This window comes from Orbicella faveolata, unplaced genomic scaffold, assembly GCF_042242905.1.
Source record: "Orbicella faveolata isolate gen_17 unplaced genomic scaffold, um_ofav_v1 contig_13, whole genome shotgun sequence".
Classification (NCBI taxonomy): Eukaryota; Metazoa; Cnidaria; class Anthozoa; order Scleractinia; family Merulinidae; genus Orbicella; species Orbicella faveolata.
Window position 1 is genome coordinate 31,703,176 of NW_028301540.1, and position 24,325 is coordinate 31,727,500.

At 39.7% G+C, this 24,325-nt stretch overlaps 3 protein-coding genes across 5 annotated transcripts in view; 2 read left to right on the top strand and 1 right to left on the bottom strand.

Annotated features, from left to right (window-relative positions):
• Positions 1-918: 918 nt before the first annotated feature.
• Positions 919-3,753, top strand: LOC110049934 (uncharacterized). The gene is made up of 4 exons (XM_020755783.2): positions 919-1,070; positions 2,175-2,344; positions 2,872-2,954; positions 3,563-3,753. The coding sequence occupies exons 2-4, from the start codon at positions 2,192-2,194 to the stop codon at positions 3,636-3,638; spliced, it is 312 nt and encodes a 103-aa protein (XP_020611442.2). The 5' UTR covers positions 919-1,070; positions 2,175-2,191; the 3' UTR covers positions 3,639-3,753.
• A 1,821-nt stretch (positions 3,754-5,574) lies between these two features.
• On the bottom strand, positions 5,575-11,302 carry LOC110049924 (uncharacterized). The gene is made up of 8 exons (XM_089285477.1): positions 11,085-11,302; positions 9,832-10,106; positions 9,417-9,522; positions 8,690-8,762; positions 8,242-8,350; positions 7,601-7,745; positions 6,955-7,038; positions 5,575-5,843 (listed from the first exon to the last, which is right to left on the bottom strand). Exons 2-8 carry the CDS (start codon positions 10,104-10,106, stop codon positions 5,670-5,672), a joined length of 966 nt encoding a protein of 321 aa, XP_089141603.1. The 5' UTR covers positions 11,085-11,302; the 3' UTR covers positions 5,575-5,669.
• A 1,833-nt stretch (positions 11,303-13,135) lies between these two features.
• Positions 13,136-24,325, top strand: part of LOC110050052 (uncharacterized) — an 11,544-nt gene continuing 354 nt past the window's right edge. Inside the window, exons 1-4 of one of the 3 annotated variants that reach the window (XM_089285478.1) lie at positions 13,136-13,419; positions 13,559-13,657; positions 18,535-18,965; positions 19,499-24,325. The exon at positions 19,499-24,325 is cut by the window's right edge and continues 354 nt beyond it. In XM_089285478.1, coding sequence (XP_089141604.1) covers positions 13,641-13,657; positions 18,535-18,965; positions 19,499-23,130 — 4,080 coding nt within the window. In that variant the 5' untranslated portion in view covers positions 13,136-13,419; positions 13,559-13,640 and the 3' untranslated portion in view covers positions 23,131-24,325. The remainder of the gene's footprint in view (positions 13,420-13,558; positions 13,658-18,534; positions 18,966-19,498) is intronic. The other 2 variants (XM_089285479.1, XM_089285480.1) reach the window with 2 other exon arrangements.

The window sequence follows — 24,325 nt, forward strand, 5'->3', positions numbered from 1 at the left end:
CGTCCATGTGTTCTGATTTTTGTGTAAAATCAGATAAAATGGCTGTACGGTTTCTTTGTTCGCGTAAAATTTGCAATATTGCACTGAATAACTCAAGAGTTGATTGTGATAGAAGTATGCAATTCAGTTAGATCAAAAGCTAATGATTGACATAATTAAAGTTTATGAGAGAATCTTGGTGTAGAAAGGTTGAATTAATATTGCACTGAATAACTCAAAAGTTGATTCTGATAGAAGTATGCAATTCAGTTAGATCAAAAGCTAATAATTGACAGAATTAAAGTTTCTATGAGAAAATTAAGACGTGAGAGAATCTTGATTTAGAAAGGTTGAATTGATATGGTTGAATTGCCTTCTCAGTCAAAATAGTCCCCACACTGTCTTTGTAAAAAGAAACTCGTCTTCTTGTCGAGAACTGCTTCAGTGTAAATGATTTACTGGTTGATTTAGAGCTTGATCGGGCCACTCCAGGAGATTTGCATTTGCTTGGTCAAATAATACAAAGCTTATCTAGTTAGCGTAATTGTTTCAAGTTTTGTTGAACTTCAAACAAAGCATTTTCTGGATTCTTTTCCCTATTGACTGCTTCCATTGTATTGAGAAACTACGATGCATGACTCCACCCAACTTCTTGCAAACTGAAGTACTGAGTGTGACAGACACGAAATAACGTTTTCACTTCGAAAAACCCTAATCATTTTCGGAGTGTTCTTTAATCGCGCAAGGAAAATTTAACTCTGGCTGTCTGCTCTAGAAAGATTTGTTATGTCAAGTACTGCTGGTCGGATACACTGAAGCGGAACATCCAATGAGCCGACATACACAGGCGCACTATGATGTTGATAATCAGCGCCTTTTGTTGGGAAAATCTACGAACAAAAGACGGCTCCACCGCGTCTGTGCTTATTTACTTGTGTCTTAGTGAAAACCAGCCTTGGGGCGAACTTTGCCGGTCTCCACTTAAAAAGTTCACAGCGAGGAGCCTTCTCTCCATTATCGGCTTGTATTGCGTCTGAGGAGAAAGAAGATCTCTCTCAGCCTATCTTGGAGAGCTTATTGACAAAACTAAGGTAGGACTGACCCTCCCCATTTAGCCTGCTGAACATCGCGCTCCGCGCTCGTATAGCGTGTTTCGCTCTCATTGTGTACCGCTAATCCGCCTGTTCTGCAGGCTACCCCCGTTTCAAACTGACTTGTATTGTAAACTGGTAGAGACATTGCTAAGGCCAATAGCACGAAGATCTCCACTAAAACGTGTTTATTTTACTTTCATAACAATTTATTTACCCTAGTTCATCTCCTCGGTCATGCTTGTAAATAGCCAACTGGTTTGCCTCACATCAGTTTGGATTTTCAGCCCATTATTTTTAGCTGATATATCATGTTTCTTTCAGTTTATTTGGCATGCCTGTGAACTAGCTTGAAAGCGCATTGACCACTATAAACAACAACAGCTACTAAGGCTCAGTCTCAGTCACCAAAATTCGAACTACAAAACTATTGATCTTCCTGAGATTTTACTTAAATGATGTATAAGAGCAGCTGAAAACTAATATTCATACAAATTTTCGCTCCGAATGGGTTCTTGGTTTTGTGATACACTACGCTTGAATTTGTAAGCTTTTGCCTGACGCGGCATTTACATGACGGCCTAGAGAGCTGTCATGATGGTTAAAAAAGTGACTAATTTCGGGGAACTTGGCTATCTGAACAGTTCATGTCTTAGAAAAAGTATTATTTTAATGGTTTAGAGTTCCTCGAGGGATAAATTCACGCTTTTGTAGCAAAACTGAGTGACAGATGTTTCTGTTGGTTTCCGGCCGCCGTGTGGGTGCCTATACGGATGGGCACCAAAGCATGGCGTCTCCATACAAATCTCGATAAATTTGGGTACAAAATTTCCCCGCATATCTCGCATAAGAAAAATTGCTGTGTCCAGAATTTTGGCGAGAGTCTTTGCATATTTACCTTCTTTCATTTCCCAGATTCTGGAGTTTATCTATTGACCGGTTTTGATTTTTATTTTGATCTATTTTGAATTGCATGACTGAAAACCAGCAATTCATAACTTTTACCTTTGATGACCAAATAGCTTGAATATTTTCTTTAGCTACTTCTTTCAAAATTGAAATTTGCATACATCTTGTGGTATTTTTTGGCTTGCTTTTTTTCAGCCTCATCCGGGGACATTATGAAGTGCGTTCATCTGTTTGCTATTGTTTTTCTCTCGATGTTCCTCGTGGAATGCATCCGTGCAGCGCCACACGGACAAGGAACCAATGACTTGGAACCTTTATTCCGTGATGATGCTTTTGTTCTCAACGAGAACAATGACGAACGAGAGGTCGGTAGTATTGATATTATCAGTAAATATTTCAAGGCCCTGTTCACACTACGCCGGAGAAATTTGAAATTTTACAGTTAATAGGCCTACCGTCCATACTAATCCGTCACGAAAACGGAGCTTTTCGAAAACGCTCTTCAAACCGGAGGGATTTGAAAACGCGGCTTCGTGCAACCTCGTTCACAGGATCTCTCATCTTACCGCACCCTGGAGGGGACGGTAAAATGAGGGGACGGTAAGATGAGAGACCTTGGGAACGAGGTTGGGCTTCGTGTTTAAGGGTGGACAGAAAGCATTTTGAAAACGGAACTCTTTGATAAATGACCTCCACTCCTATCTCCTATCTCAGGTTTCCCACTGAAAAGAATACTACTTTTGATTGTTCTCGAACTTTTTTGTTTTTTATCTCAAATTTGTATTGTCACGACCGACTTCCTTCGCGTTCAACCATTATAAATGTTTCGTGGATGCGTCCAAAAACCTTAGTGAAACTTTTGTACTGTTTTGTTATCATTTTCCTTGTTTAGGATTATAAAAGATTTGAAAGGTACTGTAAAGGTGAAAGAGGCTCTTGTTGGACCACTAAGGACTGTTGCGATGATCTGGGGTGGTGAGTTTGAGTATTTTACTTTTGTTTCGTTTTTCATGTCGCATTTCTCCCGATTAGAATTTTTCGTTTCTCCTTGGTTTGATGCAAAAAATGGTGTAAGGAAGTAGACATGAATATCAAAAAAAAATAAAAAAATTAAAAAAAATAATAACTAAACAAACAAACCAAAACACTAGCTAACTAAACTTACATACGGACAACTGGAGCATGTTTTCCGGGACGTTTTCGGCCTTGCTTTTTTTTTTTTTTGGACGGTAGATCAAATTCGAGGTTAACTAATTCAAGACTATCCAAAATCGAATGAACCCTTGACTTGACTTGAACCCTGTTCGCAAGAAAGAGTCAGTGGCCGGGCTTACACTTTTTAACTTAGTATAAATGTGTGCTAAATAGAGTGTTAATTTTTGACAGTGTATTGTGTTATTCAGGATGGCCTCCGTGTTCAATCAAAAGGTTTACTCACAAATCTTTTCCAAAACAACAGAAATTTTGAACTAAAGAGACAAGTTTACCAGCTCTCTTCCTCCGGCTGACTACTATTCCTTTTACATTCTGCTTTGTCCCTTCTACTTTGAATTAATGGGTAATGTTTTGCATTTCTTTTTCAGTCTCCCGCCCATCGGAGCATTTGGGGGTGATGGGACATGCGTGAAAAAGAGCGATTATCCAAACCGTCGATGGTAATGGATCATGCGGCTACTGACCTGAGAAAATCCTGCATTTAATGTTTTGAATAAATTCAATTAACATAGACCATCATTTCTGTATGCACTGTTTAGAATAAAAGTTGGAAAGCGGAGCCGAGTCCGACAGAATTTCCTTAAGTTTTTCGATCTAATTTTAATCCCAGACTCCCATTCAAGCGGGTGAGCGATTATTTGCTAACTGCAAACTGTCCAAATGAATTATGAAAAACTTTAATGTTCACAAGATCAAAGAAACGACATTATTAAATGCTTTTGATAATTTGGTCGGACAGAGGAAATGAATAAGGTGCTTAAGATTCAGTAAAAGCTAATTGCTATGTTTTGGTATGCGTCCTGACTTTCTACATCCATTGCTCGAGAACATCGGAAAATTAACTTTAAAAATACTTTAGGGGCGCTTTGTCTGTCTCCACCCTTTAAAAATAGCAAATAGCGAGGACAACCCCCCACCCCCTACCCCCTAACGTTGAACGATGATAAGTCAAAGAATACTGCACTAAATTTGCCGGTACGCTTTTGTACACCTGCGTGGAGAGACGCATTGTGAGATTAGTGTCTTACCCAAGATCAACACAATAACCCTGGCCAGTGCTTGAACCCGGCCGCTCGACAAGGAGTCCAGGGCACTAACCATTAGGGGCCTTCCAAGTGTTCTAGGAAACAAGGGAACTTACCATTTATTTCAAGGGGACAAGGGATATATATAGGGGTTGTTAAAGAAGCGTGAGGTCAAGATGGCTGGATATTGGCCAAGTTCTTTTGTTGCGTGTTTATCGTATGGACCAACACGAAGTTGAAGTCCATAAACACGCTAAAAAGAACGCGTTCTCATCTTCTCCATTTTTTCCCCTCTCCTTGCGAGTGTAAGCGAAAGCTAGCAATGTTTACAGATGGAAGTCATGGAATGGTTTCTATTTCGTGCCAATGTACACTCTTTCTTTCTTATCAGAATATAATTTATACAATGAAAGAATATCGAGGCTGAAATTTTCGAAATTTTAAGAATATTTTGAGAATAAACCTAAGGCTAAAATTTTGAAAAGAATATAATTTTGTGCGTTGAAAGTATGTAAATTATACAATACAATTATATGTTTTAAACTAAACGGCGTAAAAAATTTCTTCCTTTCTTTATAAAAACGGCAAAACCAGCCAAAAAGCAGCGAAAACAACAACGCGCGATTGGTCTAAACGCAACACCTGAATGAATAAAAAACTGGCGAAAATCCGAGTGATATTCCCCAATTTCAAAACTGTGCGTGTTGCGAAAAATATTTGAAAGATAATAAACACAAGAGCCTCCGTTTGGCGCGAAAATATTTAACAATTACTCGCCGAAGGCGAAGTGGATTTACCAATGTTCACGGAGCCTGAGGTGAATAATTGTTTTAGTATAATTTTCAGAGGTGAATATCAAGGACCACAAAATAACGGACTACAACATAAAAACAGAGACGCAATTGTTCGTGTGCATACACGTATGCAGCCGTAGTTTTAAGAATTAAGGATTAAAGGCGATTTTCTCCTCAGTGAAACGAGGTCGTTTCTCTGATAGTTATACGCCATTGTCGGGAAGGCACAGCTTATGTCACCGAGATTAGTAAAAGTCAGTAAAGTTGCGCGGCTATCTGCTTGTAAAGTGGGTGTGGCAACTTGCGAGATTCGCAATTCGGCTCATGGAGTCTTTAGATTACAATAGCTTTTCTCCTACAAACATTTGGTTTATCTCTATTTTGTCCTATCATTAACAACTAACTCAATTTAACTTTAAGGTAAATCGGGGTGTTTAGCTGAATGGTTTATATAATAACTATGAAATTCAGAATTAATCTTTCTAAAAATACAAAATAATCTTTAAACTCTGAAACTTTCCCTGTAATATTACATGGTACAGAATCATATAATTAAATATATACAATATTTTCAACTCTTTAATTACAGTAGAGATTTAACCAAATTAAGGTTGAATAACAATGTATAAACATTTTGCAAAGGAAGTTACAGCAATTCAAGGGGAAATGACAATAACTTTTCTTGATTTTGACTTGGCTGAAGGTGTGTGTGTTGTGTCTTTCTCACTCTTTACAGCGCTAATTGCATCATTTTTCTCCTTAGAAGAAACCTCTTCAGCACATGTTAGCGAGTCTGGAGCCACTGCGTCAAGCCTTCTCTGCTCTATGATCTAGTGACACAAATGCTAATCTCAGAAAACAGACACCTCTTATTCCAAACTCGTTAATAATTCATCAAGTTTAAACAAAGGAAATCATGACTGTAATGGTGTTTGGAACGTTATATCGCTTAATTTGAGAAAACAAGAGATATTACCACTATTTACAGGAACTTTTAATCAGCAAACTTATTGATAAGTCACAAATTAAACCCAAAGTACAGCTCCCCTTTCGCAGGTGAAATCTTTAGAAATAATTTTGTATATTTTTGCCTTTATATGAGTTAATCCAAGTTAATATATAGATTTAGCCAAGTGTAAAAGCAGAGCTCCTGATTACAATAATTAACCATAATTGAAAGGAGGATTTTTTCCCCAGGATAAGAAACTCAAGAAATGATAATTTGTGAGCATGGGATTGTTCAGCATGTGATGTCACTATTTTTTTTTTCTAGTTACATTTTAACAAGCCATACCTAATGAGTGTACCTAAGATTACAGAAATTATGTACACAATATATCAGGGACTGTCCAACAGATGATTGTACAGGGAATATGTTGGAAGAAAAGTCAATGACATGTCAGCGTTAAATTTGCGCCAAAATTTTGCCTTTGCATGTACTCCCTCCCTCTCCTCCAGAGTAATAACCTGGCTTGAGCCCACGATCCAATCGAAAACCCAGAAACTGGTCAGTGGTCAACTTAAAAAAAACACACAACCTCGATGAGCTCTTGACCTGAGCCTGCTATGTGGTCACGTAATACTGGTCAGCAAATACCTTGTTTTGACAGGTGTCAATTAATCATAACATGGATGTCCAATATCAAAGATGTACAGGGCTCTGGTAATGGTGCTACTCTCTTACTTTTCAAGGAATGGGGCTTGGTGTACAGACAGTCACGTGACAAACAAAAGTTTTGAGATCGATGGGTTACCAAACTTTCTAAGGTATGGGGCTCCGCTTGTGCATCTTCGGCGCGCAGGAGCTCCGCTAATAAGGTCCCTGCTGTCCCTGAATGTCTATGATCCTACTTTAGGATTTAAGAAATTTTTTTAAAGTTTTGAGATCCTGAAAGTTTCATGCTACTTTATGGTATTTTTGAACAAGCAAAATAAACTCACCTCTCTGTATTTCTGTATTACTATGTCTTTTATTTGTAGAGGATTCAGCGGTCCCTGGACGCTGCTTTCCCGTCTGATGTATACCTACAATTTCAAAAAATAATAAAGTTAGGTTTCATTTAAGTTTTCAGCAGGAAAGCAACTGGTTTTCTGACTGGCAGTCAAATCTCTTTCAACTAAACCTCTTTATGTCAAACCGGGTAGGAAAAAATTATTCCCAGCTTGGACCAATTTGTCCTGTAGGATGAACTCTGTGTTGAAGCTTAGCAGCCCATCAGACCGCCAGTTATCTCTGGTTTCCATTTAAATGAAGTTTCTAGGAGTACTTCCACTCCCTCTTTGGTGGATGGGATGATAGTCCATTGCATTAAATTTGCCAGATGAGGAGTAAGCATTCATACACCTGGGTGGAGAGAGGCACTGTGAGTGTAAAGTATCTTCTCCAAGAACACCTCACAATGTCCCAAAGCTCGAACACAGTCTGCATGATCTGGAGTCAAGTGCACTAACCGTTTGGCCCAGAATACCTCTCCCAATTTGCTCTGCAGGTCTTGCCCTTTATGAAACACCTGCCTGACGGAAGTTTTTTTTTAAATCTTTAAAGACAAAAATTAACAGAACTATTTCTAGCTGCTTGTATTGGTACCTGGTGCTTGTTGGTCTCATATAACTCTCCCTTCACTCCAGCTTTAACTGTTATTTCTACCACGTAAATATCATTGACAAATGTGTGCTGACCCTCTCGTCTTTCTCGACAGGTTTGTGCTTCAATAATTGGCACAAATTTTACCCTGTTGGGAAAAAATCAAAAGACTGTTTAAGATTTGAATATTACACTTTTAATCGTATACTATAACAAAATTCTTGATTGTAACCGGCACAAGATCATGTGGGTGTCCATTTACAGGTATCCAATTAAAACATTTTGTAATTGGATACCACTTTTAATCATATCTATTACAAAATTCTTGATTGTAACTGGTTCTCCATGCACCTATTTATCACGTAATTGGTGCATGATCACATGGGTGTCCAATTACTGGTATTCAATTTGAACATTTTGTAAATGGATACCAATGCCATTTGCACTTCAATTACGTGCACTTTAATGAGAGAAAAGTGTCTTGCCCAAGTACACAACACAATGTCCCCGGCTGGGCTTGAACCTGGACTGCTCACTTTGGAGTCGAGTGCACTAACCATGAGGCCAACGCGCCTCCCACAAAAAATAGACTACTACTATTTCAGACTACTGCATTTAAAATGTCTTAGTGTCTGTTTTCTCACCTGTAAAATGATGGATCCACCTTAGGAAGAAACTCAGAAAATTCTCGACGTACAGTGTCTGTGATTCTCCTTCTCATAGCTGGGGAGCAACAGATCCCACGAACAGTGCCTACAAAGGAAATCAAAGTAGAAATTATTACTTCCTGATCATGACCCCCTCCTTTGGTAATCTCAGAAGTACAATCCCCAAGTCAAATATTGCTTGGAATTCTTGTCATCTACTGTACATAGCGATGATCATTTTACGAATTAAAACTATTGTTTGGCAAAAAAAAAATCAATGTAAGGTGCTCCTAAATAAATTTAGAGAAACACTGATCACAAAGTTTGTTTTCCTGTTATTGATGAATACTTATTTTTCACTTGACAATTATTAGTCTCTCCCCTACTAAGTCACTAAGTTTAGAGACTGAGGATTGTTTATTAACACAATACATGTATAACTTACCATCATCTAGTATGCCTGCCATTAAAACACCACCATCTGAATTCAAGAAGGCAGAGCCATACTTCCGGACATGCTGCAACCAGGTGAACAAAGATCATAAATCATTTTGTAGCAGCCTGTCTATGCCCCATGCCTCTAGTCCCTTATGGTGCTATAAAGTTGCTAACATCCTCCATGCAGACACCTCCCGTAAATGGGCACCTAGGCAACGTCCCACAGTTGTACGGTTATGGGAAGTTCAACAGTGCTCAAAACCCTTACAGCTTGAACATCCTTGCCATCACTAATCCACCCTTATGGGATTATGAGAGCACTAAATCATCATCAAATGTATAATGTTGCCATTTAATCTTACCCTTGGCAGGGGTTTCATTGAGGGCTGGGCACCGGGTAAACTAACCAGTTGTGAGGACAATTATTTTGCCCGGCTGGTTTGACTATCTAGCAGGAAGTTTTTCTTACAGAGAAGTTCAGTTCTTAATAGCTTTGCCCGCCTGTGAAAACCAGTTACCCTCTGATGAAAATGTTAATGAAAACCCTGCCTCAGGACAATTTAGTATTTTCCTTTGTACTAGTGTATTTATGATTACCGTAATATTAATGTATATGAAACACAGGAAAATGCTTTTTTGTACCAAGGGTTTAAGTATTGAGCCACAACATGCAGAAAAACCAAACAGCAGGACACAAGTTGTAAATTATTTGTTACAGATTGAACTCTCTATACCTCTGGAAGTATACTGATTGGATAATTTCCTCCACCAGTCTTGAACTCATGATGGTGGCTCTCTGTAACTTCTATTGTGGTGCCCAATATGTAGTAGGAGTGATTCCTGAAAGACAAAATGAAACATTTCTCAGTTATAATTTCAATTTTAAATTATTTACTAATGTGTTAGATCATAGGCATGGGCCCTCAGTGATAAAAGAAAAATTAACTTACACCAATGATGATTTGTAAACAGAAATATTAATTCATTTGTATTTTCCTGTGGGTTAACATTACTGGGTAGTCTAGGATTATCAGCGATCTGTAGGACACCTGTCTTAAATTCCATTCCTCCACCCTGGCACTAGTGGATTAGTTTTCTGTAGTCCTTGGTTCAAAGTGCAAGTTCACTGCTCTAAATACACCTACCTACCTCCATTCAATTGATGACTTCACAGCACTGAATGGTTGCACTGGAGTCATTATGTACCGAGCTGATCTCAGTGGCCCAGCAGGTGTAGTGAAAAGGAATGATTTCACATCCTGTGAATATGTTCGTGAAGTCAGTGCCTTCACTGCAACAGCAATTTTTTCTTTTAAATTATGTCCTGCCTTCTGTACTAAAGACACAATTCTTGATTTTTTTGGCTCTCTTTCAACAAGCTCTTTGTCATCATCACGTTTCCGCTTCCTCTTGAAAAAGTTCATCTTTAGATGCAAGAAATATACTGTTAGTAACTAATTTGCCATAATGTAATAATAATAATAATAATAATAATAATAATAATAATGATAATAAATAATGAATAATAAAAACAAATTAGTATTTTAAGAGGAGGCCTCCAATCACCTAGAGGTGGTTTTGAGGAGGGTCCTCTAAAAAATAAAAGTCTAAAGTATATTAAATGTCTAAAATATCTTTTCAAAGTCTCAAATTTACCATGATTCTTTACTTCCTCCAGATTTGGCAGCTTTTTTGATTTTGTCTCTTTGAGTGGATGGAATGAGGGTGGTAGAAAGAATCAATTAAATACATGTAGTTGTATTTTTAGCTATCTTGAACAGGCACTGTTTGGAAGAATTTTTCATTTCCCTAAAGTATTTCGACGGTAAAATAAATTTCTTGCAACTAAACGTCATTTTCTTCCCTCCTCTCCTCTCCTTGAGCACATCTGAATTCTCTACTGAACTTAATGGCACTAATTGCCACATACATAATTAATGTGGAGAATTGTACAAAACTGAAAAAACACCTGGAAGCTCTCTAGCAGAACTGCCAACTGAACTATGCAGTTGTATTGGCCGTGAGCACCATACGGCTAATGTAAACTTACGTGTTTACCGGTAATAAGTGTTAAATGAATCTTTTAGAAGTTAATCTTTGATGATAATCTTGGAGAACACAATACTAAGCTCATTTTTTACGGACAGATCAGAGTTTTAAGAGAAAAGAGAGAGGAAGATCAGAGATCAGAGATCTAGAAAACTTCACAGTGTGATGAAGTCCTGACGGTTGTCTCTCAAGAACAGAAAGTAAACATAGAACTGTCTCGCTGACTGAGGATCAATAAATATTATCGCTGTATTGCGAATCCGCGTCGGCGTTCAGCAACATCAGTAAATGGATTGTTTCTCTATTATCACCCATGAAAACAACGAAGCAAGAGATAACGGTTTTAAACTAACCTTCTCGAGGCAGTGATCGTGGCAGCTTACAATTTTAAAAAATTCCCACTGTACTTGACGAACTCGCACTGAATCGAGGTCAAACCCAGTCCCCACTCTTGATTGCACTGACCGCGCTTGAAAGCCAAACGAACCGGGTTGGGGAACCGGGTTGGGAAATCGGGGAATTTCCAATAAAAAAAATTCCTGCACAACAGAAACTGCTGAAAAAAGAATTGGACAAGGGAGCCATGGGGAAAAAAGCAAGCAAGTGCTTCTACTATCCAGGTCCCAAAAAATTGCCCAATCCCGCCCTAGGCACTTTAACAAATCGAATGTGGTTTAGCGTTGTCTGTACTCTTATCGAGAATGCGTATGCGGCATCACAGTGGTCAAAATGCTGTGGACTCACGAGGCACAGCCGACTGAGTCCACAACAAATTTTGACCACTGTGATGAGGCATACGCGTTGTCGATAAGAGTACAGACAACGCTAAACCACATTCAATTTGTTTTTAACCACAATATCAACGTCAAAGAAAATGTTTCTTTTAGGCGTGATCAAGAGCGTGACACATTGACGCAAACAGCGTTGTCTAGACTCTTATCGACAACGGCAAATTAGCCAATCAGATTGCGAGACAAGTAGCAATTGAGGTAAAATATAGATTAGTAGTACTTATAGATTAGCTAGGAAAAGTAGCCTATTATGCTACTAGCATTGCCTGTTTTTTTTTCCAAATTATGCTCAAAATTATGCTCGTTTTTTAAAATTATGCTACTTTTTCTTTAAGTATGCTTTTCAAAAAAAAAAGGACACAAAACAAGTCCAAATTATATATTTACATTCTCGTCCCCAGAGCCTCTGTTTCCTTTGGTCACGACATTTTAAGACGAGTAGCACTGGGGACGAGAATGATATATTTATTGTCAATGACGCATGGCAAGAGATAATCTCTTGCTCATAATGTATATCTTCTTTATTTTTAAGATGTTCTGATATTGCTTATTTTGAGCGGGTTCTGGCCTAACGGGTGACTGTTCTTCTTCTCGCATGTGTAAGTTACTCGACGCCATTTTGTTGCCTGTGAATAGGGAGCTGGGACAGAAACAGTCTCACTTCCGGTGCACTCAGTCGTCCAGACGTTCTAGACGACGAATGAGGCAGTACTGCGCTAACCTTCTTCCCAGTTCCCCAAAGACATTGCAAAATTGAAAAAAAAAAAGAAAAAAAAGTGAACCATGGACAGAACTTGAAAATAATCAATCTTACAAGCAAGTCATGACTCTGGTAATGTTCCCTTTAAAAAATGTTTAAAATATGCTGATTATGCTAGCAGTGCTACTTTTACAAAAAGTGCAAAAATTATGCTCGTCGTTCCAAACTATGCCAAAAAATTATGCTAGCGCAATCTATAAGTGCCTATCCCGCCCCCTTCAAAAAATAATGATCCGTCCCAAATTCTGAACGGAGGTATCGTACTAAGCACTGAGGTTAACCTGCGATAAGGCGTTTTTTATTGTTATTTTTCTTTTTGAAAGGGAGAAGGAAAAAAATGAGATGTAGCGAGGGAGGGTACTATGATATTACCGCCCATGTTTATCATATGAAATGTATACACACTCAGTTTTGATACATAGCTTGTTGCAAAATGTATCGGATCGCAAATTAACGGTCTAGCTGGTTGGCGGGATGCGGGAGGAGCGTTTTTTCGCTGGCGGGATGTGGGATGGAAGGAAATTTGAAGGCGAGATATGGGATTGCAAGGAGTCGGTGGGAGTCAAAGTTTGGTTATTTTCGAGGCGGGAAGTAGGAATTATTGAATTTTTCGTGCGGAAAATGGGATGTAAGGCTGTTAATGGATTAGAATTCAAATTCACAGCCGAAATCTCAGAGACAGAAACTACATTTGTGAACACGAAAGTGTAACTAAGGTGACAGATTCCAAAGAGAGTTTATACTTGACTCGTCCCCAGGACGCATTTTTGAATCAGCGTGACGTCACACTGGTGATACCACAACCTCGTTCCCACGGTCCTCTCTCAACCTCGAGAAAGTACTTTCTCGAGGTAGAGAGAGGACCCTGGGAACGAGGTTGCCATAACTTCAGTGGAACGAATCGTGACGGTTGCGCTCAGTGGAATTTCAAGAAACACTTACAGCCACTTGCAGTTTGACAAAGTTAACAATCATACAAGTTGCGTACATGAAAAGTGAACGGCACAAGCGCATCAGGCTGACTAAGATGATAGGCTTCCCAATAGGTGGAGAAGTTAAATTCCAGGAGTGTCTGAAGTGAAAGCGAAAGTGCAACGTAAGCAGTTCCAAGATGCATCAGGCGAACACTCGTAAATCGTACGTTGTTAAGTTTCGTTGCCTTTTTTCTCTTGTTTTTTTTGGGTTTTTTTTTCAGGCTTTTGCTTTTAAATGATGGAAATCACATTTCTTGCGTACTTTTATCTTGAAATTGTAGTATTCACTTATGAATCAACAGATCGATCGCGAATTAATGCGACCTGAGTACGTCAAGGACGCGTCGTCAAGGATTCTACGAAGCTGGGAAAGGATCAGTTGCAATGTCAGACCTTGAAGAGTTAGTCATTCCACTTGTTTCAGATTCAAAGCTTAAAAAATAGAGGAAACAAAAGAGAGATTCACTGATATTCAACGTTAGATTCTGGCTTAATCTATATCCATTACTTTAACTGAGTAATAATTAATGACTGTCTGCGCAATGCATCTTGATTCATACCATTTCCATTGCTGAAGCAGGTTATTGATCACGAAAATAATTAACTGATTAACCTCATCTAGATGTTTGAAATATCGTGTATAGAGAATCAGTGGCCATGTTGCATCACTTTTGAGAAACCCGGTGAGTCTGCCAGACTCGAGCTCATTCATTTTGAATACGTGATAAGCTATTATTTAGGTAAATTGAAATTGTGAACTGCAAACTCCGCAGACCTCTTTCATTAGATAAGGAAATTACTTCTGGTCGACACTGGGTATCAGTGAATTAGCTGTTCGGGCTGTTGGCTGCAGCTGGTTTGAGAGAGGGGCTGTGCGTTCAAGAGAGCTTTCACGTAGTAAACGTATAAAAACAAAACGCCTTCCTACACGACTAAAAGGCTGCTGGGAGAAAAAGTCCTGTTTTAGAACCACTGTGATGTTTAATAAGTGGAAGATACTTATACAAAACTGAGGCTGATGATTCAATGCGAACAACGACGGAGTCCAAGCGAAAAGCTAGCTTCGACCCGGTCGGGGTTTCGTCAGCGCGAAGGCTTATATTGTTTACTAAACACCCATGGTAATGACCTTAGATGAAACTTAAATCTACATAATAAAGTAGATACTGCGTTTAAAACTTAACGCGACCGTAGATCTTACTATATTCGTTATACTGTTTATTTTAACATGATATTATCCGTGGCCAGGTATTTCCTCCCGTGATGCAGGATTGTTTATGTCCGTTCGCAATCAGATTTCCACATGATATCAGTTTCAATTTCTTTGCCTGTTCACAGTCACGCGTTGTGCATGTGACGTCAGCAGTTTCAACTGAGGTCATCACCATGTTTAGTAGACAATTGGCCTTTGTGCTGCCTGCTGAGCTGTATGTTTTGCTGCAACACCGTGATTAAGAGACTCAGCGGGTCAAAAAAAAACTGTCAACGGTTGCATCTTAGCTTTCAGTTTCAAATCTATCATGTACCGTAATTTTAGATTAAATTTCTAATAGATTTTGTTCTAAGTTTTTCCATTTTTCTGTTACAATATATCATAATTTAGTGTTCTCAATGGAGTGGTTTGGAATTGAGTGCAGAAAGTTATCAGGCAATTACTTTGGTTTTGGTTTTATTACGGTTTGAGATTGGCTGAGTATGTAATTGGTTTGGTTTTGGTCTTATATTACGACGCTCAATTGAAAACCGCTCTAAGCTCTGTTAAGATATAAGATATTATTTATTATTAGCGCGGTTTTGAATCGAGTGTTGTAAAACGAAAGCCAAACCAATAGACTACTCAGCCAATCTCAAACTGTAGTAAAACCAAAATCAAAGTAATTACTTTCGACTCCCAATTGAAATCCGCTCTGTTTTTCTACGTTTCGCCGATCAGATTATCAGCGAATCGCATTTTTGCAGCCATAGAGATTTCCCGGCATAGTAAATCGAACGTTCGAAAATCGAACTCAATCGAACTAAACTGAACTCAATCTATGGATTGAGTTCGGCAATCGAACCAAATCGAACACAGAATTTTGTGTGAGTTCGATTTCCGAACCAATCCAACTAAATCGAACAAATCGAGCCCAATCGAACTTAATCCATTAGATTGTGTTGGATTGAGTTCGGAAACCGAACTCAATCGAACACAATTAAATGGATTGCTTTCGATTGGCTCTGGTAAACCTATACAAAGCAAGCCCAAAGCAAGACCATCAAAGCAGGTTTTTCTTGTGCTTTTTTACAATTTATTCAATAACAGAAACCCCATTTATAAACTGTCCACGGCAGTTAAGAGAACAGAACAGAACAGAACAGAACAGAACAAAGCTATCATTATTCCCGTGGGCGTATTCCGAAATTGTTGTACCCTTTCCTTTTTTGGCTAACTTACAATTGCGGCAAGACAACTCCAAGGGTTACTTTTATGCAAAAATACAAGCAAATTACTAACCGCGACACAGGCAACGGCATACAGCAGATGGGTGATTATGAAAAATATCTTACTAACGATATACATGATTCTCTCAAATTCATCTTGAACAATTAACAGTGACCAGGAGGGTAAGGGTGGACGAGCGTCAGTATATTGGACGTTTGGGAGCTTCTTACTGTCATGATAGAAAGGATAAATAGTAAATGCATTGATACCACCTCCTTTTCGCCAGCGACCTTTAGGATGATCAAATGGTGGCCCACAGACTCTACCGACTAAAAGTGAAAAGTATGCATAAGTTTTGCTTTCCCTGTTTTTCTTAAGGGTTGCACAATATTAACTACTTGAGGCAAATTAATATATTCCCGGTTTATTTCGGTTGGATCTATTACCTGGTCTATTGAATCCCTTACAAACATCTTCTTTTACCAAGTTATCGAAGCATTTACAGGCCACAGGGAAGCAACCAGTTCATGTTGAAGGTAACTAATTGTCCGCGCTCGGCCTTTCTCGTCTATTTTCTTTAAAACCTTGAAAACTTCGCCAACCTTGACGTCAAAGCGGCATTCCTGGTAGCCTTTTACTACGCGTTTGAAACTTACAATCCACAGCGCATCTGAAGCCATTTCTGCGGAATTTCTACGTGCGCTACACTCTGGGCTGGAGTAACTCGAGCTTCCAAGTTCTGGTTATGGATTTTCAACGCCTGTTTTACACAAATCACGAGTTCGAAAATTAAACGTTCGTTTGGGTTCGATCGATTTTTTTTCTTTTCGGTGAGTTCGATTTCGTTCGATTGTCGAACTCAATCCATGAATTGAGTTCGATTTCGTTCGATTTCGTTCGACTGAAATTTAGTTCGATTTCGTTCGATTTACTATGCCGGGAGATTTCGGCCGCGAACGATGACCTATTTCATGAGGAAAGCTCTTGACTGAGTTGAGTAATGTATAGCGTCGACTCGTAACGTCCCTTTTGCACGCAATTTTGGCTTAATTTCGGATTTTTCAGTCAGTTTACTGCGGCGTTATAGTATAGGGTTAAGACGTCCCTGTTATTGGAATCTGCCACCCGTATATGACCGAGATATTCTGTGGGTGTGTGCGTATTTTTCGTGCGTTTCGCAACGGCATTATGTTTTGTCACAGAAGAGAAATACCTCCAAAACCATAAGTAGGTTTATGCGTATATTTGCCCCCCCCCCCCCCCGAGGGGGTACTCCTAGAAAAATTGGGTGGGGGTGTGCGGCCCGCGTCCCAAAACCCTTACCCTATTTACAACTAAAATCTGCGATATTTATGACCTGACCAAAAATTCGAAACCCTATTTATGACCTGAGCCTTAAATCAAAACCCTGTTTCAGACCTGCATTATGATTAGTTCCCTAGTTCAGACCAATGTTAAATTTCCGTAAACATAATTTGTGAAGGGCTTTTGTTCATTTCCTCTTCAATAATAATGAAAAAGTGGCTTGTTCTCACAAACATACCCATATCAAGGCTAGAGTGCAAAAACCATACCCTATTTATGACCAAAATGGCCAAAATCAGCTAAAATCGATACCCTATTTATGACCAATGCCGCTGAAAAACCATACCCTTTGGGGCCGCAGATACCTGTATAGCCCATATAAGAGAGTACCCCCCCCCCCCCAACCGGGATATTTGCTCTTCTGTATTTCCTTATCGTAACTGAATAGGCCCTTTGCACAATCCGGTCACATGGTACGGAATTAATTATGCTGGGACGCAAGTTACACAGTAGGACTTCCAAAACAAAGGAACTCGCACCAGTCCAGCCCGACTTTCGTTTGTTTTGAAAGTCCCACTGTGTAACTTGCGTCCCAGCATAATTAATTCCGTACCATGTGACCGGATCGTGCAAAGGGCCTATTAGTTCCGCACTTTACTTGAAATTGTAAACTTATTGTAATCTAAAGGAAATGTCATAAGATAACAATGTATGAATTTTAAATGTAGAGTAATTATAAATTCATAAATGTTGACATAGAAAGGAACTTCTCTTTAACTCTTAAGATCACTTATTGTCCAGTATTTCGTTTAATATCGATAATTTATTCATATTACCTGTTCTCAGATGCGAAGTAGCTTATTTTCAATTAACACCATTATTTACCCATATCGTGAGCAATTTCCTTGAACTTAACTTGAACGAAAGATCTAAACGTTTAACATGCAACTTCCTTTACGGATGTTGGTATTGATAAGACTTGTTATTGATAAGACAAGTTCACCTGAAATTATTATCGAACCGTAAGCATATATAAGCAAGCACATACTGTACACTATTTGATTTATCTTGATCTACCTTGATTTATCCTGAGTTACCTTCGACCTATGTACTACGAGGTTTAATCTACAATAAAGAAGACAAGAGAGTTCCAGATCGGTGAGAGTCCTTGCTGATTTACTGTCCGACTCACGAGAGACAACGACCTTGTACCTTTGGCATTGAGTAGCGAGTGCTGTGCAGCGAGCCGGTACTCTTCCGAGCTTTCCTCAAGACAAGTCCGTGCGACGTTATCCCTGTATTCAACAGCACCCAAGCTGATAAACCATATCCGTCCTTAATCGCGCAGTTCCGCACGGAAAACCTTTCGTTACAGTTTTTTTATGATTTCTTAACAACACTTAGCTGTAGTTTATCCGTAGCTGTAAAAATGCGATTCGTTGGAATTCTGGTGAGCGATAACAAAGTTATCTTGCCCAATCTCATGGACTGATATGTTTCTGTTTAGTCCGTTAATTTTTAAAAAGTTCTCTACATCTTTTTCTTTTCCAGAAGGAACATACTGTGCATTTTCAAGCTGGTGTATGGAGTCGGTCTTCAAGCTCTTAGGGAGCTGTTTAAACAAATCCATCCCTCCTGGTCGAATACGCCGGGTGATGCAGCTGCCCTCGATAAAGGAAACATGTATATCGGTAGAGAGGAAGAAGCATGTTTCAGGAGAGGAAACATAGAAGAATGGGACTTTTCATTGATGACATCTGTTCTTCTGTTTTCTACAAAATGTGCTCTGGAGATCAGCAGGAGACCCGGCTATGACATTGCCCTCCACGAATTAAAGAAGTGCCGTAACAAGTTGCTGGGACATCCTTCCACAGACAGGATGTCTGATGCCGATTTCAACCATTACTGGCCTCTGCTGTCCAAGAACTTCATTACACTTGGGGCTGATTCTTATGTTATTGCAGCGCTCAAGCTCAAATCAGGTAACCACAAAATATGATATATATAACATGAGATGTCGCTCCAAAGCAATATAATCCATCACCGAGGAAACGATTTTCGTTTTATTAACTGAGAGCGTATTGTGTATTTGTGGATATTTCAAATTAATATTTTTTGTCGCTGACGCTGAATCGTAACCTTTTTCCAAACTCAGAATATGTGGGGAAACCTGTTTATATCGAACATGCGGCGTACGAACAAATCATCATCATCATCATCATCTTCATGATGCGCGCTTGAGGTGTAGAACATGTACATCATATGGACAAAATTGTCTATGGCACGGACTCAAAAGTTGCTGGTGAATGCACGAGCGGAACACTGGTGCGTTCAACAGATTTTCTAGACTTGAAAGGTGTATCATTTGCTTAGAAAACATACTAGGAACACCTATATAGTGGGTTTAGATCATAGCACGAGAAAGCGAAAATATTTACATCTGAGAAGGGGTGATGATTGCGTTGGCAACACATCTTGTGGATGTATTATTCTTTTATCTATTTTCTTTCTTCAGAGGAAGAGCTCGTTGCTGCAGAACACTACAAACAGCTCTTTATGGCAGAACGAGATAGACACTATCGATGTGAAAAGAAGCTTGAATCGATAGAGAGAAAATTGGATTCGTTCATTGCCAGTCAATCAGCTGATGGGGCCTCCAAAACGCCTGCTGGCGCAGAAGATCTCAGTGGTCCCAAGTGGGACGAATGGTTGAAGTTTCGTCATGCGGTTGGTGATTTCGACACCCAGAAGAATCAGTATATTCTTGTCACGGATGCCATGCGGAATGAGGAGCTAGAGTGCTATTCCAGTTTAAGAGGCGTCCCTTGGAAGATGATCTTAGATTTCGATCCCAAGTCTGAAGAGAACGGATTTTATCGAGAGTTCATTTCAAAAGAAGGTAAAATGAGTAATCTAGCAAGCATGTTTACACCAGCAGAATTAAAACAGTGTACGATGAAAAGTTTGTTACGACAGATCGATCCCCAAAAAATCCAGTGGTTGTTTGTTAATGGAAGAGCTGGCGATGACGGCGGTGGTCGTAAGGAGTTTTCAGAATGGGAAGCCTCCTCAGTGAAAGACATCAACAGTTTGTTTCGATGTTGCTCGGACCCAGACACATTTGACGAGTTGAAGCCCGTGGTATGTCTAATTCTTCCCTTCACTGACCACAGCAGACCCTATTTGCAAGTTACATTGAGTCGTCTAATCGAAAACTTTAACAAACATGACGTGACATTTGTGTCTGTCAATAACAAGAATTGGACCAGCAGCCCGGACAAATTCAATGTTCATGATTTTGAGTTGTGCCCAAAGATTCTTAACCTGGGTTTAAAAGACGTGCTTGGTACGTCGACGGATCGGAAGCTCCGCATGCCAACTTCCCATGCTGGAGTCCCAGTTTACCTCAGTCCAAGACAGTACCTTTACATCAAGGAATACTTGGAAGTTCTGTACATAGGATGTGAAGATCTACCAGAAGACAATAGTAACTCTTCTGAGCCTCAGGACCAGCAAGAGACATACTTAGAGGAGCAGAGAAAGTCATTCTTGTCCGGAAATGAAATTTCGTTTGCCAGTCTCTTTGACAATCATGATGCTAGAAGAGAAATCGAGAGAGACATCCAGATACACGTTCAACGGCTCCTTGACCAAGGCCTAGCACGGCCGAGCATTGTGGAAATTAGACATTCTCCAGGCGCTGGGGGCACAACAATTGCCCGCCGTGTACTGTGGGATCTGCACAAGGAATACCCGTGCGGATTAATCGACATCAGCTCTCATCACTACTTGGATGAAGACAACGTCTTTGCGAACGCACTTGCAGAGAGAATATCATCGATTGAAGAAATATGCAACACAACTCCACTAGTTTTGATCGATGGAAAACAGTCCGGTGCTATAGAAGGCCTCTCAAACAAACTTGCACGAATTCTTCAAAGCAGGGGAAAACGGGCCATTTTATTGCGCTGTCTCCGAGGATCAAAAGCCTCTTCAAAAGGAGTGCAGGAAAAGGAGTCTTCTCACGTGCACAAAGTGTTTCATGTTAATGTTAAATTGGAAGAATCGGTCACAGATCTGAATGAGTTCAAGTCGAAGTACAAAGAGTACCTGGTCACCATTGACGAGGCACTGGTCAAGAGACAAGTCCTATCTGGCCTATGTCGTGTGTTCCATTTCCCCCTTCTTTCCATGATGGAAGAGTTTCGTCCTAAACTTGTGAAGATAATCGAAGACACCTTCAACGAACTGGGCGGAATTCAACAAGAAATCGCTGCAGTTGTGGCCTTCTTACAAAAGTATGCAAATCTTCCGACCCCAGCAATTCTTCTGCATGAAGCTTTCAAACAGTTCACGGTCCTGCCAGATAACAAGAAGAGTGCTACCTACGATGATATTACGCAGCTTTTCTCTGAGTACCTCATGAATTTAATGATACCTGCAAAGCCAACACCTTCTGGAAACCAAAAGCCACCAGAAAGCTACACGTTTCAGCATCCATTAGTCGCAGACTTAGTGCTTAAGAGGGTGTATCTAGAGCAGAAGCGTGACCTTTTTGGAATAGTGGACCGATTTCTTCAGTTTCCCATCTACCAACACGAAACGCTGCTACCTGTATTTAACGAACTGTTCATCTACAACAAGGTCAAGACAGGACACATCGAGAAGTTCAAATTCTCCATTCTGTTTGAAGAGCTGAAGAATACTGACTCAAATCGTGCAGCCGAAATCTTTTGTAAAGTAGCTGAGAAGACAAATGACTCGGTGATGTTCGCCAACGCAGCACGATTTTGCGCCAAGAAGGAACCTCCATCGTTTCCAAAAGCAAAGGAACTTATTCAACGTGCCTTGCAAGTTCATGGATCTTCGTCTTCAAAAGGTGGATACAAAAATTTGTGTCACACTAAAGGTGTTGTCCTTTATTTTGAACTGAAGGACATGATCCATAGAGGGGAAGTTGAGGATCTGACCAGACTGGAAGCAATGGCCAGTAAAGTTCTTCAGGCACATCGTGAAGCACGAACCTTCCCTCCAACCTACCCGCATCCTTTAATTGGCGAAGTAGACGTTTGGTTGCTGTGCATTAAATGGATCATGAACAACCTTTGCAATCATGATGCAGAAGAGACTTTGGCTTTTGTGACTAATCGGTCTCCTCCCTTCTTTCGGACTTGCATAAGTGATTCTTTTCATCTCTTAGATGTTGTTGATAACATGGTCCAAAGTGTATCTTATCTGGCAGATCCCGCAGAAACGAAACGGCTGTCTAACAAGTTGAGGTTGTCTTTGATGAAGACGTTTCGCAGACGATATGTGCCTTTAGGCAGGCTTAAAGCTGACGAAGACATTGTCCAGGCCTGCAGAGCAATTTGTACAACTAAGCATTTCCGAGAGTCATCGCAGCTGGAGCTTAAACGACTTCAAGCCCACTTCATGTTGACGAACAGCGAGCAGCAAATCGATAGTTTGAAGAAAGGAGATCTTGAGTTCCTGCTCAAACTTCTGGAAGATCTTGTTCTTAAAGAGGACGAGTATCGCTTGGCTCATCACTTGATGAAAGTCTGCATGCTGGTGACCGGAGCAAGATCTTACAGCCTTGACCAAGGTTTTCACGTCTGCGAGAAATGGTCAGTGGTCTCAACTCATGATTGCCTTCCAGATTTTTACCAGATGGTTATCTGTTTCCTACAAATTCTTGATGGCAACACACTGGAGTTTATGCCGACGTACATCAAAGCCTTGGAGAAGTGCAAAGAAAAATCTCAGAATCATTTGCGAAGACTTTATGCCACAATCTATGTAGGCAAGGAAGGAAAAGGTATGTCTCGCCTCATTAGTCGCAACAAGTTACTTGGACAAACGGACTACTCTCCCGATCAATTTTGGCAAGTTGATAGCAGACGGAAATTGCTAGAGTGCAAAGGAAGAATTCGAGTGAAGCAATCAAGTGGCCTAGGAAAGTCAACACTCTACATTGAGCTGGTGCAGGGCAATCTTGAGCTTTATGTTGGCAAGAACGCAGACATTGGCAAAGTGGAGAGGGACTTTACACCAGGGGCATTGGTGTATTTTGTTGTAAGTTTCAATCTTCAGGGGCCTGTCGCGAATGGCATAACGTTTTCGCCGCAGAATCCATCAAATGAGTAAAAGAGGTACTCCTGATCACTTCAGTGCAGTTCAAGCAAGAGAAAAGCAGACTTATTCAAGTCAAAGCATTGTTTAAAATAGGCTGACCCCACTGCGTCACAAGTCTTAGTCAGTGAATACTAAACTGTACGCTTTGATGATGTCCGCCAGAACAATGCCAGCAGCACACATGTGTAAGAATGGATTTTGACATGACTGTGATGTGGACGAACATTTGTCATCACTTTTGATGTGCCCAGTGACGTTTCAACTCGTTATTAACATGAATGTAATGTATATATCTGACCATATTTCGCATATTTCCTGCTTTTTATTAGGAAGATCGTTAGATAAAGTCGTGACAGAATTTTACATAGTATATCACCGCCAGATTGTTTTGACATAGCTTTAGCTACAGAGGTGATACTTTAATCGCCTCATTTATTTCTTTTTATTTGTATTAGAGAAAATTGGATTTATTCAAGTCAAAGCATTGTTTCAAATTGGCTAAATAATGGCCCCACCGCGTCACAAGTCTTAGTCAGTGAATACTAAACTGTACGTGGCAGGATGGATTTTGACAACTGTCAATTGATGAGCGTGTTTTATCACTTTAATATGTCCAGAGACATTTTCAACTTATTAAGTAATGTATATATTTTATCATATTTGGTATTTTCCTGTTGTCATATTCGAAGATCGTTAGACAAAGTTGTGACAGAGAATTTAACTACATTAACTGAATACTTTCATCGTCAGATTGTTCTGCAATAGCTTTAGTTATCGAAGTGATGCTATAACCGCCACGCTTTTTACAGCAAAGTACAAAGTAAAGTTTACACAAATTGTAGAGACCAACTAAGGTTAAGAAAGCTACTTTAGATCTCTTTGATCTTTTTTCACTTGTATTAGAGAAAAGCAGACTTGTTCAAGTCAAAACATTGTTTCAAATTGGCTGAATAATGGCCCCACCGCGTCACAAGTCTTAGTCAGTGTACATTAAACTGTACGTGGCAGGATGGACAACTGTCAATTGACGAACATATTTTATCATTTTGATATGTCTAGAGACATTTTCAGCTCATTAAATATAATGTATAATTTTATTACATTTCGCATATTTCTTGTCAAATACGAAGATCGCTAGACAAAGTTGTGACAGAGAATCTACATTGCTTTCATCGTGTAATTGTTTGCAAAGACTGCATTAAGTTGA

Excerpts from the sequence above, each read along its gene's own strand:
- LOC110049934 (XM_020755783.2), top strand. The coding sequence starts at position 2,192 with ATGAAGTGCGTTCATCTGTTTGCTATTGTTTTTCTCTCGATGTTCCTC. Across the intron at positions 2,345-2,871 it reads AGAACAATGACGAACGAGAG|GATTATAAAAGATTTGAAAG; the intron begins GTCGGTAGTATT and ends TTCCTTGTTTAG. Across the intron at positions 2,955-3,562 it reads TGTTGCGATGATCTGGGGTG|TCTCCCGCCCATCGGAGCAT; the intron begins GTGAGTTTGAGT and ends TTTCTTTTTCAG.
- LOC110049924 (XM_089285477.1), bottom strand. The coding sequence starts at position 10,106 with ATGAACTTTTTCAAGAGGAAGCGGAAACGTGATGATGACAAAGAGCTT. Across the intron at positions 9,523-9,831 it reads AAGTCATCAATTGAATGGAG|GAATCACTCCTACTACATAT; the intron begins GTAGGTAGGTGT and ends TTTGTCTTTCAG. Across the intron at positions 8,351-8,689 it reads GGCAGGCATACTAGATGATG|GCACTGTTCGTGGGATCTGT; the intron begins GTAAGTTATACA and ends TTTCCTTTGTAG.